General features: G+C 53.0%; 1 protein-coding gene and 1 long non-coding RNA gene across 7 annotated transcripts in view; one reads left to right on the top strand and one right to left on the bottom strand.

The window, feature by feature from the left end:
• Positions 1-20,509, top strand: part of ABCC3 (ATP binding cassette subfamily C member 3) — a 48,202-nt gene that overhangs the window by 2,907 nt on the left and 24,786 nt on the right. For 4 of the 6 annotated variants that reach the window (XM_061391368.1, XM_061391366.1, XM_061391369.1 and 1 more), the window contains exons 2-17: positions 7,078-7,254; positions 7,608-7,733; positions 7,936-8,073; positions 8,875-9,000; positions 9,202-9,263; positions 9,922-10,053; positions 11,453-11,644; positions 14,646-14,823; positions 14,922-15,083; positions 15,597-15,689; positions 16,898-17,101; positions 17,206-17,352; positions 17,764-17,851; positions 18,218-18,284; positions 18,512-18,638; positions 18,718-18,894. In XM_061391368.1, coding sequence (XP_061247352.1) covers positions 7,078-7,254; positions 7,608-7,733; positions 7,936-8,073; positions 8,875-9,000; positions 9,202-9,263; positions 9,922-10,053; positions 11,453-11,644; positions 14,646-14,823; positions 14,922-15,083; positions 15,597-15,689; positions 16,898-17,101; positions 17,206-17,352; positions 17,764-17,851; positions 18,218-18,284; positions 18,512-18,638; positions 18,718-18,894 — 2,196 coding nt within the window. Of the gene's footprint in view, positions 1-7,077; positions 7,255-7,607; positions 7,734-7,935; positions 8,074-8,874; positions 9,001-9,201; positions 9,264-9,921; positions 10,054-11,452; positions 11,645-14,645; positions 14,824-14,921; positions 15,084-15,596; positions 15,690-16,897; positions 17,102-17,205; positions 17,353-17,763; positions 17,852-18,217; positions 18,285-18,511; positions 18,639-18,717; positions 18,895-20,509 lie in introns of those variants that run through there. The other 2 variants (XM_061391367.1, XM_061391371.1) reach the window with 2 other exon arrangements.
• LOC133232218 (uncharacterized) lies at positions 3,831-14,728 on the bottom strand. The gene is made up of 2 exons (XR_009731343.1): positions 11,821-14,728; positions 3,831-11,694 (listed from the first exon to the last, which is right to left on the bottom strand). It is a non-coding gene; the product is annotated as an uncharacterized LOC133232218 (long non-coding RNA).

Raw genomic sequence — 20,509 nt, 5'->3', positions numbered from 1 at the left:
GCAAGACCTACAGAAAAAGGGCTGGCAAGGCCATTGGGCCAGGGGCTCCCATTTCAGCTGTTTCCTGGGTAATTTGTGGATAAATGCATCTGCCTTAGCCCCAGCTGAAGGTGAGAGTAGGAACCCCAAGGGGACTCCTAATCCCGCTGGACGTGTGCATACGTGCTATGTACTCACATACACGCTGTGTACTGGGTAGTGATTCATCCTTTCTTTGACTCTCTCTCTCACCTCTATTCGCTTTGGGGTGTATTACCAGCATCCTCTGATCATGCTTGGGAGTGTGTGTGGAAATAAATTCCAAGAGAATGAACTGTGGCCAAGTGGCCCAGGGATCATGGATCCAGAGATGCCTCTAGAACAAAGAAGGTGGAAGTGTCCCTTTGATGCACCATGTTGCCTCCTGCCTGGAGGATTACTCTGTTCTGAGCAGTGGAGACAGGAGAACACCCACGTGGTGGTGAGGGTGCACAGAGCAAGGGCCTCCAGCTGTTTGCCCTAAGGAGGTCTTGACTTGTTTGCAGAATTAGCTTTCATCTGATGGCTCCAGCAAGTTCCTGGGAGGCTGATGCAGGCTTAGAAATCCAACGGTCTTAACCAGGAGAGCTGTCCAAAGATGGCACTGACTGCCTGAGCACTAGTGAGCTCCCCATCACTGGGGGCTCAAACACAGGATTAGTAACCACTTGGTGGGGGTGGTGGAAGGAGGAAGGAGGTGGGGTCCTGCCCTGAAATTCTGCGACCAGCTAGGAAGAGAGAATGTGTGGTCAATAGGAAGCTCACCAGTTCCTCCTCTGAGATTTTCAGACCTTTTCCCCTGACCCTCTCCACACTCTACACATGGAATTACCTAGTAGCAGCTCTTGGCAGAGTCCTGTGGGTCTCCTGCTGGTCAGGCACCATTTTTCACTTTCACTGTTCCCCTGGCTGTTTACTCACCCTAGGGAGGGGCAGGGCTCTAGTCCCTAGACACTCCCTGTGTCTCCTGCTCTGTTCCAGCTAGTGCCACTCTGTTATTCACTAGCTGTGTGACTTTAGGCAAATTGCTCACCCTCTCTGAGTTCCACCTGGGCCTCCTTCAGGTCTAGTTTCTCCGTTCTGATTCTGAGGACCTGAGCCTCAGACTCAGGGGGGTTATGACTAGGCTTCTGTGGACTTTAGGGCTCTGGGATGTCAGGGTCTTCCCTGGCCTCCTCCTGGGTCACTGCACAGTCGGAATAGGTGGCCACCATAACATATGAGTAGCAGAAAAGGCTCTGATTTCAATGTATTTTGATTCTTAAATGAAGATAGTAACCCCCAAAGATTTGGGGAAACTGGCAGAGGCAGGGATGGCTTAGGCGGGTAGGTAGGAGGTGGACACCCCTCAGCCTACTGGACACCAAACTCTACCCCCACCAGGAACCCAGTCCTCCCTGCCAAGCTAGGGGCTCTAGAATCCCTTCTCTCCATCCCACCTGGGGCACCAAAACTGAGCCTCTGAACGTCTGGCTCCTGGTAGAAACATTAGGTCCCCAGGCTGGCCTCTCCCAAGCCCTGATGTCCCCGACCTGGTCTGGAGAGCTGGAGACTTAGGGAAGGAAATGAGTCAAGGAAGTGGCACTTGGGAGGGAACTTTGCCAAGTCTGCCTGCTGGTCCTCTCACCAGGAAATGACCTTGGAGCCCGGGACCAGCCCCTAGGGAGGGAGGCCCCAGTGGGGCCTGCCAGCTGACTGGCCGAGGAGGCAGGGTCAGAGCACCTGGGTTGTGTCCACCCCTCCCTGGTGTGGCTGACCCAGGGGCACAGATGCAGCAGGATCCCTGTTGGGGTGGGGTGGTGAGACTTGGATGTGTCACTGCTGTGTGTGGGGCCTCCCCTCCCCCACCTGGAGCTGTTCCTTTTTCAGGGCTGGATCCAGGTGTTCCTGGGCTGGGGTGGGTGCTCATGAGGGCTAATCCGTGGACTGGATTTCTCCTTCTAACTGGATAGTCAGGTTTCTAGTCCAGTGGCTCCCAGAATGCCAGCTAGTCTGTTACCCTGTGATGGCAGCCCCTTTCCATCTGCTCTGTGAGAAGAACCGCAGCAAGGAGGTGGTTTGAGGGCAGGCTGTACGGCTGAAAGGAGATTTTTAATGTTTCGGGTGATCTGGACACAATGTGTTCTATCCCCAGGGTGGTCCCTGATAGGGACTGAGACTCTGGAGCTGCAAGGCCTGGGTTCAGGTCTGGCATCAGCCCATGTAAACCGGGGCTGGTCACTTTTCAGCCATGAGTCTCAGCTGTTGTGGACATTAAATAATAATCTTGGAACACAGTGGTGCTTAAGTACCCGAAGTTCTTGCTGGTTGCCAAGGCCCTTTCAGAAGCAGAAGGGCCCGCCAGGCTGTGAGCCACAGACTTTTGCCTCCAGACCCAGACCCTTCCAAAGGCTACAGTTAGTGCGTGTGAACAGGCCCATGCCCTTTTTCTGTATCTCCATTTCTGCTGAGATAATGAACTTGTCAGTTGATCCCTTCTCCCCACAACACAGGATTAAGGAAGTAATTACTCTTCTCTCTTGACAGAGCTATCAAAAAGCCTGGGGCGCCCAGGGGCTGGAAAGTCCCTAAAGGCGCTGTGGCAGAGGGCTCTTGGGTCCTTACTGCCACCTGTCCCCTGCTGGGGTCTGTAGGGATTTCAGTCTTGGTGCCCATGAAGGGGCTCCCCGGTATGTGGTCCACTCTGGGCGCCAGACCTTATCAGTCCCGTCCAGCTGTTTAATCACATTGTTAAGGGAGCTGTTGTTGCCGTGGAAACTGTGTGGGTGGCAGTCGGGGAGGGCTGTGGTCTTGGCTCCCAGCCCAGCTGGTGTTCTTCAGAATGGGGATTGGGGGCTGGTGGTTTGAGAAGGGATCACCCATCCTACCCTGTGGGGTTGCAAGGAGTAGTATGGGGTCCATGACCTCCACCAACCCTGTCTTTTACACTTAGCTTTGTTTGGGTCAGAGACCCTCTCGAGTGCCTTGGTGTCAAGGAGAGAGCAGTCTGAGCTCCTGGGCATTCAGCTGCACATATGGGTTTTGGAGGGTAACTTTAACTTTTGTCCATTTATTCTTTCTTTCTTTTGTTCCACAAATGCATAGGAGTGTGGTCTCTGTGCCAGGAGCTCTTCTAGTCAGTGGGGCTGCCTAGCTGGCCCAGCAGAACTAACAAACCGGTCCTCACGGAACACATATTCCAGTGGAAGAAGACAGAAAAATTACAAACATAACAAATAACTCAGTTATATATCCTAGATAGGGATACTATCCTAGATAATGGTGAGGGCTATGGGAAAAGAGGACAGGCTAGCAGGGGTGGGGATGCAGGAGCCGGATGGGGGTTACAGTTCCAGTTTTAATTAGAAAGGTCAGAGTGGACCTCCACAAGATCTGAGATCTGAGCACAAGCTTGCAGGTGATGAGGGCATGAAGCAGCACCACTGCCTTGAGACAAGCGCAGGCCTGACATTTGGAGACCGCACAGAGGGCGGGAGGCAGGTGAGAGAGGGGAGTGGGGAAGCTGAGGTCAGAGACACCGGGGAGCAGATAATGTGGGTTTCAAGGGCACCCTGGGCTTTTACTCTGAGTGAAACGGGGAGCCCTTGACAGGTTTTAACCAAAGCAGTGACATGGTGTGTCACTAAGGCGTCCGGCTTAGGTTTTATGAAGACTTGCCTCTAACTGCTGTGCTGAAGGAGACTGCTGGGTAAGCGGCAGGAACAGAAGCAGGGAGACAAGAGAGGGGGTGATGCCACAAATCAAGTGAGAGAGTGGGGTGGAGAGGAGCAGTTGGATCCTGGATCTATCAGGGAGATCCAGGTGAAGATGCCTTTTTATAGATAAAAAGCATTGGATATAATCCTTTCATGTAGTTCAACCTAATAATTTGAAGGTACAATAGACAGGATTTGCTGAAAAGTTGGGTGTGAGTTGTGAGAGACAGAGAAAGAACCAAGGATGACTCGGAGGATTCCAGCCTGAGAGAAGAAAAGCATTGCCCCGCATCAAGGTGGGCAGTTTGGAGGAGGGGCAGGCAGGAGTTCTGTTCTGGACATGCTATATGTGATGGATCCTGTCATTGTCTTAGCAGGCTGCTGTGCTGTGCCATGCTCAGTCATGTCTGACTCTTTGCGACCCCATGGACTGTAGCCCCTCAGGCTCCTCTGTCCATGGAATTTTCCAGGCAAGAATACTAGAGTGGGTTGCCATTTCCTCCTCTGGGGGATCTGCCCGACCCAGGGATTGAACCCACATCTCTTGTGTCTCCTGCATTTGCAGGTGGATTCTTTACCCCTGAGCCATCTGGGAAGTCCTTAGGTCTTAGCAGAATATCTGAGGTAAATAGATAGTCTGGGGACAGAGGCATGGTCTGGTATGCTATCTCCTGGAGAGGGCTCTGCCCAACGGAGCCCAGGCCGGATCTCCCTGTGGATCAAAACGGTCATCTGGTCCTCCTAAGATCTCTTGATTGTTGCCACAATGGAAGTTTATGAAACCAAAACAAGGTCCCAGCAGCTTCTGCTCTGTCACCTGCTTCCTCCAGTATTGCCCTACTTGAGTCAAGGTGCCTTGCGGTTCATTCTACCCCCGAAGTGAGCTGGCTGGGATGCTCTCACTACTGCCATTACTCACGCGCAGAGACAGGTTCAGAGAGGTGACGGCACTCATCCACGATTCCACAGCTCCAAAGAGGCAGCCCACACTGGGTCCTCTCCATCAGGGTCTGTTCTCATAGCCACTCCCTGCCGGCCTCAAAGAGCCCTGCCCTTGACCCATCGTAAGGGTGAGTCCTGGTTGTGCCTTTGAACTCAGGCTCCGATCCCCCTACACACGCTCTCCCTCATCAGTGAATGAATAGACCTTGACTGACAAAGTCCATCTGGGCTGCTCCTCGTACCTGACCCTGTGCTGGGAGTTGGAAGGTGTGAGGCAAGAGAGGAGAGGAGTAACAGTAAGGCCCAGTGTCTACCCTGAAGGGCTCACATCGCTGTGGAGAGAAGATATATTCACAGGTGCAGATCCAAGCAGCTCAAGGTGGGAGTGGCTTGGTGTTACAAGGCCTGGGTGTTCCTCCCAGCTCCTGACTGCCAGGTGTCCTTGGATTTGTTGCCAGAGCAAGTGGAACCTGTTTTTTCTTTTGCAAGTCAGGCCTGATACTGTTCCTTTTCTTTTCTTTTGGAATAATGACCTCTTAAGTGCATAATAAAATGCTGCTGAAACATAAAGGGCCTCGATCACTCAGGTAATAGTCATTTGCCTGAGTGCCAAGACCATACAAAACAAAGCAAAGCAAAGCCCCTTGGAGGCTGGGGCACCCCAGAAATGCTTTCTGTAGAAGGTGTAGCTCGAGTTGGCCCCAGAGAGGTCAGTAGTTCACTCCCTCCAGGCCCAAAGACCAGGTGATAGAGTTGGGGATGGCCTTGGGCCAGCTATCGGACTGGTAACTAAGGGGATGAGATTAATGGGCTTGTGAAGGGTTAAACAGGGTGTGGCTGCCACTTGAGGGTGGAATGAATCAATACATGGTCCTTTTGTACAATGGACCACGTGTAAAAATGGGGAGGAAGAATCCTCACACTCACCATCGAGGATGACACCCCTCAAATGCAGTGCAGAGTGAAGAAGCTAGACATGAAAGATCTGGGCTGTGTGGTTTCCTTTTAGGAAGGTCCCACGTGGGCAAAATCACATGTTGCTGGAACGCAGAACAGAATTCCCCTGGGATGAGGAGTGGCTAAGAGGAAGCCCAAGAGGACCTTCCAGGCATCAGCCATGTCCTGTTTCTTAATTTAGGTTCTAGTTACAAAAGTGTGTTCAGGGTGTGAAAATTCACTGAGGTGTATACTTAAGCTGTGTGTGCTTTTCTGTAAGTATATTTATTATACTTGGATAAGAAATGTCTTAAACAGGAAAACCATGCAGGCCGGGGTGTCTGCCTCCCCCATCTTAGAAGAGCCTGCCCAGGCCTACAGTATAATCCTGCTCTGTGATCCAGCCCTCAGCCATGGGCCAAGTGCCAGTGCTCAGCAAGAGTCTGCTGGTCCTTAGCTTGCATTGCTTGAGTGACTACTGAGTACTGGGTTCTAGAATACAAGATGTATGTGGCACAGCCTCTGCTTTCCAGGGTTTGAGTGAAACTCCTCCAAAGCAGTGTGTCCGTGGACCTCACGCTCCCTAGAGGCAGGAACTGTTTGTCCCACATGTGCCTCCACCCCCCACCCCACCTCCCCAGCCTCCCTACCAAGCCCCTGGTAGGCCTTTACCAGAGCATCATCGAGTGGAAGACATATTCCCCCATCCATTTCCAAAAAAATTCTTAAGTGCAAAGACAAAACGGAGGGTGGGGATCTTGTCTGGACTCAGTGGTTCCCAAGGACACAAGACTTTGTGTCAGTGCTAGAACTGGGACAGTCCTATGCAAAATGAGATGATGGGTCACCAGGGCTTTGTTTTACAAAGCTCTCTCCACATCACCTTGTTCCTTTGAGTTCACTCCCACTGAGGGAGGTAGGCGGGGTGGGGGATGGCCTCCCCTATTTTAACAGAGAGGCAGCTAAAGCCGAAAGAGGCTCCCTATCCCTTCCCTGGGAGACTTAGAGAGGAAGTGGACTCTTCAACCATGTGCATATACTGCTTTGATAAAGTAAATTAATTAAAAAAAGGGTGGAACTCTAGAATGACAGAAAGCAGACCAGTGGTTGCCTGAGAGGGATGGGCTGCAGAGGGGCGCAAAGGAGCTCGGATAATGGTGGCGTATTTGCTGTCTTTATTGTGGGTAGCGGTTTTGCAGGTGTGTACAACTGTCACTCACTGGACTGTGCACTTTAGAAGGGTGCAGCTTATTGTGCTTAAATTATATGTCAATTAGAGAGAGAAAATATGAGGAAATGAGGAAACTAGCACCCTTAGCCTCCTGGGAGAGCTCACGCTTGGGACAATGCCTGCTCGTTTGCACACTGAGCCTTTCAAGATCACATGCCTTCCAACCACTAGGGCGTGTGGAGCAGCTCTCTGGCCCAGCCCCCTTCCTGGAGCATGAGCCCATTGCTGCCCCTGAATTCTTCTCTCTTTTCCCAGGACTCCAACCTGTCCCTGCACACAGACAACCCAGACTTGACTCCCTGCTTCCAGAACTCCCTGCTGGCCTGGCTCCCCTGCATCTACCTGTGGGCTGCCCTGCCCTGCTACCTGTTCTACTTGCGGGGCCACCGCCAAGGCTACATTGTCCTCTCTTACCTCTCCAGGCTCAAGACGGTCAGAGGCTCAGGGTCTCCTGTGGGTGGGACCGGAACCTGAATGAGTCCCTCCCCCACCCTCAGTGACTGGACTGGGTTCCCCAGCCTCACCCGCCCTGTGCTCAGGGCCTGCCAGCTGGATCTACAGCCCAATGAGATAATCTCTGGGGAAGTTCAGTCAAGGTCTCCAACAATGGTCTCCCCACTCTGGAGAAGCTTCCAGCCAGTGCCCAGCCCGGCCCTTGAGGGCAGGCCTGGGCAGATCTGTTGGTTTCAGGACCAAAGGCCCCTCCCCCGGTGGGGAGTGGGGGCGGGGCGGGGGGCTCTCCGTTTCTTTGAGGGTGGAGGCTCCAACCTGCGTCCTGTTCACAGGCCTTGGGCGTCCTGCTGTGGTGTGTCTCCTGGGCTGACCTCTTCTACTCCTTCCACGGCCTGGTCCATGGCTGGCCCCCTGCCCCCGTCTTCTTTGTCACCCCCTTGGTGGTGGGGGTTACCATGGTCAGTGTGGGACCAGGGGATCTGGGTGGGGGATCTCTAGTGGGTTGTGGGATGCTGATGGGGCAACCATGGGCTCCGAGGAGAAGGCTGGACACCTTAGAAGTGGGTAACCCCAGAAACATCTAGCCATGGGGCGTGGGGAAGAATGGAGTCAGGTCCAGATGTGTGCTCTGGCCCAGCACCTGCTGTTCTCCCTGCACAGCTGCTGGCCACCCTGCTGATCCAGTATGAGCGGCTGCAGGGGGTTCGGTCCTCGGGTGTTCTCATCATCTTCTGGTTCCTGTGTGTGGTCTGTGGCATCATCCCCTTCCGTTCCAAGATCCTTTCAGCTTTGACACAGGTAAGGGGAAAAGAGAAACCCGCCAGGTCCACCGCTGTCTAGGGATTGGCCCCAGAGCTCAAGGCACTGTTGGCTCCCAGGCTCCTCCTCTCTGCCTCTTCTCAGCTCCCAGGACCTCCTCTGCTGTTCAGTCCCTTTTGTGTCATTCCTTACTTGTTGCATCTCTGCTGAGAAGCAGGCTGGTGAGCAGGGTGCGAGTCGGTGTAACCAGGGAAATGCAGCAAGAAGAGCCCTTTGCGGCTGCTTGTGGAATGTGGCCACTGCCACCGATGCCGCCACCGTCAAATGCAGTGTTTGTGCAGTGAGGACGTGTGTGCAACCATGAACAATTTTGGCTTCCCTGGAATCCCATTATCTCATTCTCCCCCTTTTTCCTACCTCCCTCAGTCCCTGATCTTCCTCTTGATTTTCAGTGGCGGTGGGGGGAAGGTGATGTGGTGATAGGAGCACTGGGGATCAATCTAGTGTCTCCCTATTTCTCTATCTCAAGAGAAGTCAGTCAAATGTATTTATAAGAGCACAGGTTGGGAACAATCCAATTACTTTGTGATCTTGGGCAAGTTCCTGAGCCATTTGAAGCCTCAATTCTTCAATTACACAAGGGGATGTAGGTGAGCAGGGCAAGTCTCCACCAAATAGCAGACCCCTATGATCTTTCCCCTCTCTCAGAGCCCTCTGGGTGGGGGACCCTGGGACCCCCAGGGGCTGACTCCTACACAGAGGGGTCTGGTGCCCCCAAGTCCTTTGGACTACAGGCCCAGGGATCCCCAAGCTATGATGTTGCTCCCCTTTCTCCCCCAGGGCAAGATCTCAGACCCTTTCCGCTTCACGACCTTCTACATCTACTTTGCTCTGGTGCTGTCTGCCCTCATCCTCTCCTGCTTCAGAGAGAAGCCACCGTTTTTCTCCCCCAAGAATATGGACCCTGTAAGTTTTAATGGAGGTGGGTGGTAAAGGCGATTCCACAGCCCATCGCTCAGCCCAGTCCTTCCAATTCATTCGATCTTGTTACCTCCAGAGTGTGCACACTGGGGCTTGGAGCAGAAAGGAGGGAGGCACCCTCCTCCCTCTGCTCTGCCTTAAGAGGAAAGATCCTGATTTCCCCTGTCTCATTCTTTTACCTTCTAGAACCCCTGCCCAGAGGCTGGAGCTGGCTTCCTCTCCCGCCTATCTTTCTGGTGGTTTACAAAGTAAGTTTTCTCTTTCCTAAGCCTGGGGATCTGGGGGTGGGGATGGATAGTTGGGGAGTTAGAGAGAGGAACGGGAGCAGGCCAAGAATTCAAGAGCTTGAGGAACTGTGAACCCCGGTGAGCATGGGGCAGGCAAGGGTGGGGAAACCTGTCTGTTTGGGCTGGGGGCTGAGTACAGAAGCCAGGCCTAGTCCAGTTCTGATCCCAGGGCAGGCCCTGGGGACAGGCCCAGGGTTCTAGAGGGAGAATTAGTTCCCAGCTCTTTGGTCAGGGATAAGCTTGCAGCTGTCATTTCCTTGGGCATCTCTCAGAGTAGCTAAAGCAGGAGAATTATGTCTGTGACCTTGGTGACAGCTCATTAACCATATTGCTCTGAGGAAGCTCCTGGGCTAGGGCTCCATCCAGTGGGTCTATCATCGCTCAGGGCCCAGTCAGCATCAATTCATCACCAGGGCCCAGGAGTCAATGGGGCATCTGAGAAGGAGGGAGAAAGGGCAGAACTTGGAGTGGGAGTCAGTGACCCCCATCTTGCTCACTGTAGGAATAAAGGAGACACTCTTCTTGGCTACTGTCCCCCCAGGGACATCCTCCTGTCTGGAGACCCTTGTCCCCAGGCTCCTAAACTCTGACCCAGTGTGGTGCTGCCTGCCCTCTCCAGGTTGGCCATCCTCGGCTATAGGCGGCCCCTGGAGGAGCGAGACCTCTGGTCCCTAAACAAGGAGGACCGCTCCCAGATGGTGATGCAGAGGCTGCTGGAGGAGTGGAAGAAGCAACAAGATCAGGCAGCGCGGTGAGGCCCCCCTCTCCCCAGTCCCCACTCCCCTCCACCCCAGCCCCTTCACACAGCCCGGGTCTCCTGCAGGCGAGGGTGGTAGATGACATGGCTGGGGGTGGAGAAAACACAGGTGCAAGTGGTCCTGGGTGTGCAGTTTAGGCCTGCGTGGGGCCAGCTGGAGAGTGGCTGACACTTTCACAACACTTACTTTGTCCAAGGGGCTTCCCTGGTGGCTTAGACAGTAAAGAATCTGCCTGCAGTGTGGGAGACCTGGGTTCAATCCCTGGGTTGGGAAGATCCCCTGGAGAAGGGAATGACTACCCACCCCAGTATTCTTGCCTGGAGAATTCCATGGACAGAGGAGTCTGATAGCTACAGTCCATGGGATTGCAAAGAATTGGACACAACAGAGCGACTAACACTCTGTCTGAGGGGTAGTTCTAAGATTAACCCAGTCAGTCTCTGGCAGCCCTACTGCACAGGCTGTAATGTCTTGTGTGACAGATGACATCACTGAAGCACTGAGGTTTGAGGATTCACTCAAGGTGCCCTAGTTGGTGGTGGCACGGGCAGAATCCACACCCACCTGTCTGGCCCCTGCAGTCACCACTGAATTGCCCTGACTGACTTGAAGGGCGGGTTCCGGAGACTTCCCTCAGGAGGGGAAAGGACCAGGGGAAGAAGGTTCAGGCCAGCGTCCCCGCGTAATCCCGCCTTTTATGTGGAGCCAACAGCTGGAGGAGATTACCATCTGATCGAGGGCCTTCCCACTGACCCAGGAGTCTGTCTCTGGCTGACTACTCAGACAAAAAATCTGAGACTCTGAGTCCTCCTTCTTCACCCACATCCCCCCCAGGACCAAACCCTTTTGCCTTCCACCCACAGTCTGGGTCCCAGAAGTCCCATGCTGGTTCTGTCTGAGCCCCTGATGGCCAACTGTCTGTGGAGGAGCCAGGGGCCTGGACTCGGTCATCCGTGTCTTGGGTTCATGGCTTGGAGCCTCTAAGACCTAACGGCCTCCAGTCTGCCTGCTGCACCCCGTCTCTGTCCCTTCATGCCACCTCCACTCCCTCCCTGCTCAGCCCCCCAGTGACTAGGCCACTAGCCAGCCCTGCCCAAGTCTCCTTTCTCATAGCATTCTCCCTGGAGCCAGCAGCCCTGGAGAGGCAGATGCTGGAAATTGCTGGGTGTATAGTTCTTGGGGAGCAGTTAAGACACCCCTTCATATATCCTCTAGAACCTGAAGACAGAGTCACTTGGGGATTCTCAGCTGGAAAGTTGCATTGTCTGTTCCAATTGTGAGAGCCAAGAAAGCAGCTCCCCCTCTTACCTGCTGTTCAACAGCCCTGGTGGCCCTTGGCTTCACAGGGCCTTTGTACCCATTCCGACTCACTGTCTTTCCTCCTCGGACCAGACGCCAGGCTGCAGAGGCTTCTGGGAAGAAACTGTCCAGTGAGGGTGAGGTGCTGCTTGAGGACCGACCCAGGGCCCCGGAGGCCTCCTTCCTGCGGGCCCTGATGGCCACCTTCAGCTCCAGCTTCCTCCTCAGCATGGGCTTCAAGCTGATCCAGGATCTGCTGTCCTTTATCAACCCGCAGCTGCTCAGGTCTGTCCACGCTCCCTCCCGCATGGCCTTTCCCGGGACAAGGGGCTGGCCTGGGGGATGAAGAGTGGGGAAAGAGCCCCAGTCCAGGAACTGGGGGGGCTATCCCCATTTTCTGTGGGACCCTTGGCAAGTGGCAGAGCCTCTGCACCTCCTTTCCCCATTCACATCCAACTTACCTGGCCCAAGTACAGCTGCCAGGCACCCCTATGTATACATTAGCAAACATTCTCTCTTTAAATCCTCCCAACAGTCCTACGGAGGATTTCCCATTTTACAAATGAGGAAGCAGAAAAACAAAAAACAACAACAAAAAATGAGGAAATAAGAACTCAGAGAAATGAAGTGATTTGACCAAGGGCACACAGCTGGTGATGATGGATTTGAGTTCAGAGCTCTGAACTCCGGCTTTGGTGCTCTTTCCATTTGTTCCCTGAGTAGCTTGGGCTAGAAGGAGCTCTCAAATGCGGGAATGGGAAGGAGCCCTCGCTCCATTGCTCCTCCATTCATGAATTTGTGCGTTTGCTCATTCAGTGAGTATCTTTTGAGCCTCCAGGGTCTCAGAATAGTGCCAGACCCTAGGTATACAAAGATAAATAAGATATGGTCTTAAAGTCTCATGGGAGAAACTGGTGTGTAAATCTGTTAGAGCACAGTGTGGGCAGAGGTGTACGCAGGTGTCTGAAAAACCCCTGAGGCAGGAAGCCAGCCTGGGAAGGGGCAGGGTACTCTTGCCAGCCCAGGGAGGTTATCTAGTTTGGAAGGACAGGCAGCTAACTAACTAGGTGCAGAGTCACAAAGGCCTGAGACAGCATGACTCAGGAACTCCAAGTGCTTATGAATGCTAGAGGGAGGGTGGCTGGAGGGAGGGGCAGAACAACACAGGGAGAGAGGGAAAGCTAAGAAAATCCTTGAAAGGTTTGAAGCCAGGGAGGGGCATCTGGCTTGCATCTGGAAGGATCCCCTGCTGGTAGTGTGGGTGGTGTAAGGCAGTGTAGCCAGATGGAAGTGGGCCAACTAGGTCTAAGGAAAGTCCAGGTCAGGAATGAGCTGGATTCAGGAGCTACTCTGGAAATGCGTGCTTGTGTCAGGGAAAGGGAGGGGACAAAGGTGACCTGGGTTCTTGGATAGCTAGAGAAGGATGGATTTTTTCTTTTTTTTTGCTGAGATAGTGAACTCAGCAGGAAGAGAGACCTGGGCACGGGGCACAGTGGTGAGCTGCGTCTTCGCCATGTCAGGCCTGAGGTGCCGGTGGCCCCCAAGGGGAGATTGCCAGCTAGAGGGAAGTCAGAGAGTTTTCAGAGTCGTCATGGAAGCCCAGGGCTCCATCTCTTTGGCTTACCCCTCCCAGAGAGGGGCCTTCAAGTGAAGGCCCCAGACAGAGTCCTAGGGCCTTCTGACAGGTATGGGGGAGCAGAAGACTAACCTGGAGGGGCCAGAGTTGGGAAAAGAATCCAGATTGTGGACCAGGGCACAGAGAACACATCCAGGGGAAGCCATGGCCTCCAGTGAAGAGAGCTGACCAGGAAAATAGAGCCCGAGGAAGGCAACATGGAGTTTGTTGGTGACTTTGCCAGAAACAGGCTGAGACAAAGGGGAAGGGCCTGAGAGAAGGGTGTCTGCAGTGGAGATAGGGCCAGTGAAGGTCTAGAAACTTCCTATAAAAGTTTTTAGTTTCCTAGGGTAACAGAGTCCCACAGACTGGGTGGCTGAAAACAGAAATGTATTCTTTCATGATTCTGGAAGCATGGTCTGAAATCAAAGTGTCAGTGGGTTGGTTCCTTCTAGAGGCTGTGAGTGAGATCTGTTCAGCTTCTGGTGGTGCTGGCAGACTAGACTTCCTTGGCTTGAGACTCATCGCTCCAATCTCTGCCTCCATCTTTGCATGGCATCTTCCTGTATGTGTCTCTGTGTGTGTGTGTGTGTCTGCATTTGTGTCTCTGTGTGCAAATCTCCCTCTCTTTTCTCTTATAAAGATGCCAGTCACTGGATTCAGGGCCACCCTATTCCAGTACAACCTTATCTTAACTTGACTACATCTGTAAAGACTCTCTTTCCAAATAAGGTCACATTCATAGGTACGAGGGGTTAGGACTTGAGCATGTCTTTTGGGGAGTCACACCCAACCCACAGCAGAAGAGGCCTGGCCATGACTGTGGAGGAAGCTCCATGGGGCCAAGGGGAGGTTTGTCCTTACATGGAAGAGACTTGATCATGTTAGTCGGCCAAGGCACAGAGCTGCCAATGGAGAGGAGGTTCCTGAAGATGAGGCGAAAGGGGGCCAATGATGAAGCATGCTTCTGAAGAGGTGGGTGGGATCTGGGGTTTAGGGGGCAAAATCCAGCGTGGAAAGTCAGAAGGACGCCTCCTGTCCTGAGGCAGATGGAAGAGGGTGAATGTTTGCAGGGAAGTTTGTAGTTGGCAGGGAGTTCTCAATGGAAACAAGTAAGTGCGCCACTGCTGAGAGAGGTGGGGAGTGAGGACAGATCAGAAGGTAAGAGGTGAAGAGGACTGTGGGAGAGGAATTAGATTAGGGTCCTGGAGAAGATCAGTGGGCAGCTCTGGGGGCTGCTGATATTGAAGAGGATGGATTTCAGTGGCGAGAGTCTGTGTAGTCATGCACTGGAGTTCAGAGCCCTCAGCAGTCCAAGAAAAGGTGAAGGAAAGTCTAATCAACGGACATGTGGCATTACTTCCTGCCACATGGTCCAAGGAGGCAGAACAGGCAGGCCGGTGAGGTTGGTGGCCAGAGCGTAACAAAGAGGTGGGTGGAGGGAGGCCATGGTAGATGGGAGAGGAGGTGGAGGCAGAAAGGAGTAAGGAGACAGAGTCTTGCACCAGCTCTGGGCTGATTCCCGTGGTCTGGGTTGGGGCTGTGGAGGGCCAGCAGCCTCCAAATGAGAGGCTCGAGAGAGTGGAGGCTGAGGGGCAGGAAGAGAGCAGTAGTAGGGGGAACAGCCTAGGGGAGAGTCCCCACCCTTATTGTTCTCTCCTCCGTTTGCAGCATCCTGATCAGATTTATTTCAAACCCCACGGCCCCCACCTGGTGGGGCTTCCTGGTGGCCGGGCTGATGTTCGTGTGCTCCGTGATGCAGACCCTGATCTTACACCAGTATTTCCACTGCATCTTTGTGATGGGGTTGAGGTTTCGCACGGGTATCATAGGTGTCATCTATAGGAAGGTCAGCTGGAGCAGGAAATGAGGGGCTGGGGAGGCCAGCCCTGGGGAACTTCGAAGAGACTCGCACGACCAGTCCATCAGCCAACTGTCCACCTGCAGGCTCTGGTCATCACCAATTCAGTCAAACGTGAGTCCACTGTAGGCGAAATTGTCAACCTCATGTCAGTGGATGCGCAGCGCTTCATGGATGTTGTCCCCTTCATCAACCTGCTGTGGTCAGCACCCCTGCAGATCATCCTGGCAGTGTACTTCCTCTGGCAGGTGACTCTTGACCCCTGATCTCTGCCTCCTTCCTCTGACTTCTCCTTCCTTCAGATGGGACAAGAGAGAGTTATTCTGGGTCAGCAGAGGGGTGGGGGACAGAACTGTGAGGATGCTGGTGTCTGCAATCAAGTCTTTCCAGCCTATGAGATTGTCCCTCTCACAGAACCTAGGGGAGGGAAGAGGGACTCGGAGACAAGGTGGGTGTGACTCTGGTTGTCATTGCCTATCTATCTGTATTTGCCTCTCTGTGTGTCTGGACACCCTTCAATGGCTGCCTGTTTGTCCCTATCTGTTGTCATTATCTGATGGCTGGCTGTTTCTGCAAATGTTTTTGCAATTTTGGCTTTATCTGTATGTCTGCTTTTCACTGTCCATCTGTTTGGCTGACCACTAACTTTTGCTTCGGGCCCACCCCCGCATTTCAGGTCAATAGGCTTCTGTCTGTTGGGCTCTGTCTATACACTCTGCATATGTGTCGGTTTGTCTAATCTACCCATCGTGCGTCCTCAGAACCTGGGTCCCTCCGTCCTGGCTGGAGTTGCTCTCATGGTCTTGCTAATCCCGCTCAACGGCGCTGTGGCTGTGAAGATGCGTGCCCTCCAGGTGGGTGCTAACAGACCGAGCTGCTCCTGCCTGGAGCCCTGGCCAGGTGCCTGGAGCCCTGGCCAGGTGCCTGGTGGAGTGCAGTCACTAACCTTGGCCTCATCCACTACCTTGCTTACTGAGTACAGATGGCTGTAAGCCACTTTCACAAACCTTAGCTTGCTCTAGCCTTACAACCCTGAGAGGGTTTTAGAAACATTCTCATTTTGCAACTGAGGAACCCAGGCCCAGAGAGATTACAGCAATCCAGAATCAGACAGAACTTGCCTCTTCTGGTCTAACGAGAGTTTCTCCACCACATTGCACTTAGTGTAAATAGCCAGTCATTCAGTCCTTTATTTGCAAACATTCATTGAAGTCTTCCCTAGCTTCCCACTGTACACAGAATAAATGACAAATTTCCACTACCAGCCACTAGGCCCCTGCTCACCTTTCAAGCCCTCACCTCCTGGAATATGGCTAAATTTCAGCCAGTCTGGCCTCTCTTTTCTCCAGATCACTAAGCTCTGCGTGCCTCTGGGCTGCCATACATAGTGTTCCCTGAAATGTGCTTCAGCCTTCCTTGCTTGTCCAGTTCCTTTCGTCCCTTCACTCCTAGCATACACTTTCCCAGTTCCCACCCCAATTATTCTCTCCCAGAATCCTGTTACTCCCACTGGAGTGCATAATGATTTAGTGTAAGCATTTATTCAGGCCATTGTTTGCTTCCTAGCTACTTCTCCTATCAGACTGTCAGCTTTATGATGGCGAGGGCCCTCAGTTGTTTATCATCATCTGCCTTACGTCTAGTACATGGCCTGGCACAGAGTAGGCACTCAATAAGTTGGGGCTGAATGAATAAATTAGTGTGACCTGCTACACCTTGGGTTAGGGACTGGGGAACACAGAGAAATAAGGGATCTGTTCCCTCAGGCTCACATGGATTTGAGGCAGCATACATGTTTAGGGTGCCCTATGAGAACGTGCCTTAGAGACCCAGGGAAGGGGCCTGGGATGGTCAGCGATGGGGCACTGAGGCTGGAGCTGGATTTTGTCCAGCAGAGAGGAAGGGAGCTTGGCTTGGGCATTCCAGGCTGGGGTACAATCCAGGCTGGCAGGGAGGAGTGGTGAGCAATCTAGCTGCCGTGTGTGTGAGTGCAGAGATGTGTGCCCTTGTTGATAGAGGTCTGGGGAGGGGCTCAGGTATGCACTTGGCACACTTTCCATAGGTAGAACAAATGAAGTTCAAGGACTCACGCATCAAGTTGATGAGCGAGATCCTGGGCGGCATCAAGGTGCTGAAGCTGTATGCCTGGGAGCCCAGCTTCTTGAAGCAGGTGGAGGGCATCCGGCAGGATGAGCTCCGGCTGATGCGCAAGGTTGCCTGCCTCCACGCCATATCCACCTTCATCTGGGTCTGCACCCCCTTCCTGGTGAGGCACCCACACCTGGGCTGGTGTCCCATCTCCTGCTCAGCCAGCCCGGGCCTCTGAACCCAGCAGACTCCACCCTGACACCCATTCCCACCACTGCCCAGGTAACCCTGACCACCCTCGGAGTATACGTATCCGTGGACAAGAACAACGTGCTGGATGCTGAAAAGGCCTTTGTGTCCGTGTCCCTTTTCAACATCTTAAAAATTCCCCTCAACATGCTGCCCCAGTTAATCAGCAACCTGGCCCAGGTAAGCCTGGGAAGGGCTGGGGTTCTAGTGGAGTTTGGGCAGGTTGATGGGGCTATTTAGGGTCAGGGGATAATCAGGGAGAGTTATTGGAATCAGGGGAGGGCCGTTTGGCATTATGAAGAATTGTTCCAAGATGAATGAGGTCAGTGGACTCATGGGCCATTTGGAGTCAGAGTTAGGTAGGGTTTCTGGAAACCCAAGTTCTGGAGACAGCCTCCTCTTACCAACATGGACCCTATCTTTGGCAGTGGGAGCCAGGCAAGACTCAGGCATGAGAAGGGACCCAGCACCAGCATCTGGGCCCTCAGGGGGTCCAGCCTCACCCAGGAAGTTGGGGGCCAGCAAGGGTAAGAGGAGATGGGTGTAAGAAAGGCATAGCTTCCAGGGCTGACTCACACCCTCTGCCTGCAGACCAGTGTGTCTTTGAAACGGATCCAGCATTTCCTGAGCCAAGATGAACTTGACCCTCAGTGTGTGGAAAGAAAGACCATCACCCCAGGTCCAGACAGCCTCTACCTGGGCTTCCCTTAACCCAGCCACTTCTCCAGAAAATTCTGTTTCAAGCTTTTAACTTTTCTCTTGTGGCCTCCTTTTCTTCATCCTCCTTTCCCATCTGCCCTCATTCTGCCCTCTCCCTCTTCTGGTTCTTTACTCTCCTCTGTTACCCCTCCCCAGCCCCCCCCCCCATCACCTTCCTTCTCTAGGGCGCTTCTTACTCCTCCCTGGGACTTCCTGCCAGCTCCCCCTCACCACCTGCAAGCTTCCCTGTGCTCCCCGTTGGCTCCTTTCCCCAGGGCTCTTCCACCCAGGGATCCTCTCCCCCTTGCCCCGGGCCCCCTGACCCTGTGCACCTCTGTCTTCCCAGGCTACGCTGTCATCATACACAATGGCACCTTTACGTGGGCCCAGGACCTGCCACCCGCCCTGCACAGGTACCAGCCTCTCCTTCCCTTCTCAGCTGCCTAAAGTGGACTGCAGCTCAGATCGTAGCAGAACCCACCCCACTCCCACCCTTCAGTTTTTGACCTGGGAAGCAGGTAGAGCCTCAGCTTGCCAGGATGCTCTCTGAAAGGGAGGAGAGCTTGGGTCTTCAGGTGGAAGGTGGGGGACAAAACCTCGATTCCTCCTCTGACTGGGCTACTTGTCTCCTTACCCCCAGCCTAGATATCCAGGTGCCAAAGGGGGCACTAGTGGCTGTGGTGGGGCCTGTGGGTTGTGGGAAGTCCTCCCTGTTATCTGCCCTGCTGGGAGAGATGGAGAAGCTGGAAGGCAAGGTGTATATGAAGGTGAGAGGGGCAGGGATTACTGGGAAGGGAAGCTCTGTCAGGCCTTGGGCAAACCCTGAGGTACTTCTCCTTTGGCCAGGGTTCCGTGGCCTACGTGCCCCAGCAGGCATGGATCCAGAACTGCACTCTTCAGGAAAACGTGCTATTTGGTCAAGCCCTAGACCCCAAGCGGTACCACAAGGCTCTGGAGGCCTGTGCCCTGCTAGCTGATCTGGAGGTTCTGCCTGGCGGGGACCAGACAGAGATTGGAGAGAAGGTACAGTCTCTTCTCTCACTCTCTGGGGGAGTTAGCACATACAGCTGCCAACCTCAATCCAGCTAAGATCCAAATATGCATTCATTCATTCACATATTCATCTATGAATGATGTCATGCCTAGCTCTGTGCAAGGCACTGGTAGAGCAGATCTACTACTGGGGGAAGCTGACTTGTAAACAGGTAGGGGCTGTAGAATATCCTGGAGGCCAGGCTAAAGGCCTGTTCAAGGTACTGGGAAGGAGTAAAGAGGTGGTCTGCATAAGGAAAAGCATCACTTTTGAGCTGAATCTTAACAGGTAAGGAAGAAGCTCTTATCATTCATCAGATTTTATGACATACCTACTATATTATATATTAGTAAATGTGTGTGCGTGCTGAGTCACTTCAGTCGTGTACAGCTCCTTGTGACCTCATGGACTGATTCCTCCAGGCTCCTCTGTCCTTGAGATTCTCTAGGTAAGAATGCTGGAGTGTGTTGCCATGCCCTTTTCCAGGGGATCTTCCTGACCCAGGGATCAAACCCACATGTCTTATGTCTCCTGCATTGCAGGTAGGTTCTTTACCACTGGCACCACACGGGCAGCCCATACATTAGTAAATATACCAGACTAAAATCTCTGCCCTCATATAGCTTACATTCTAGTGGAGACAGAGATGTTAGCAAGATAAATCAGTAAAATATATAATATTAGGTGAATGCTAAGAGGAAAGGATGTACAAGGTTGTATTATCAGTATGCTTTGTGAAAGCCTCACTGAGAATTGGAGACTTGAACAAAGGAGTGGTCTGTATCTGGGAACATGAAGCCCTGTCTGGGACATCTGAGGCAGAGAGAGCAGTAAGTGCAAAGGCTCTGAGGCAGGAGTGTGATTGGGGCATTTAAGGACCAGCGAGAAGAACAGTGTGGCTGGAATGAAATGAGCAGGGATGAGGAGGAGGAAATGAAGTCAGTGAGGTGTCCAGGAAGCAGACATAGGGCCTTAAGTCTACCTTAAGGTCTACGGCTTTTACCAAGGGTGATGGAAAACCTTTAAGGGTTCAGTTCACTTCAGTTCTGTCACTCGGTCGTGTCCAACTCTTTGCGACCCCATGACAGCATGCCAGGCTTCCCTGTCCATCACCAACTCCCAGAGCTTGTTCAAATGCATGTCCATCAACTGAGTGATGCCATCCAACCATCTCATCCTCTGTTGTCCCCTTCTCCTCCTGCTTTCAATCTTTCCCCAGCATCAGGGTCTTTTCCAATGAGTCCGTTCTTCACATCAGGCGGCCAAAATATTGGCGCTTCAGCTTCAACGTCAGTCCTTCTAATGAATATTCAGGACTGATTTTCTTTAGGATGGACTGGTTTGATCTCCTTGCAGTCCAAGGGACTCTCAAGAGTCTTCTCCAACACCACAGTTCAAAAGCATCAATTCTTCGGAGCTCAGTTTTCTTTATAGTCCAGTTCTCACATCCATACATGACTACTGGAAAAACCATAGCTTTGACTAGATGGGCCTTTGTTGGCAAAGAAATGCCTCTGCTTTTTAATATGGTACCTAGGTTGGTCATAACTTTTCTTTCAAGGAGCAAGCATCTTTTGATTTCATGGCTGCAGTCACCATCTGCAG

Source organism: Bos javanicus, chromosome 19, assembly GCF_032452875.1.
Source record: "Bos javanicus breed banteng chromosome 19, ARS-OSU_banteng_1.0, whole genome shotgun sequence".
Classification (NCBI taxonomy): domain Eukaryota; kingdom Metazoa; phylum Chordata; class Mammalia; order Artiodactyla; family Bovidae; genus Bos; species Bos javanicus.
This window is presented reverse-complemented; position numbering and strand designations above follow the sequence as displayed.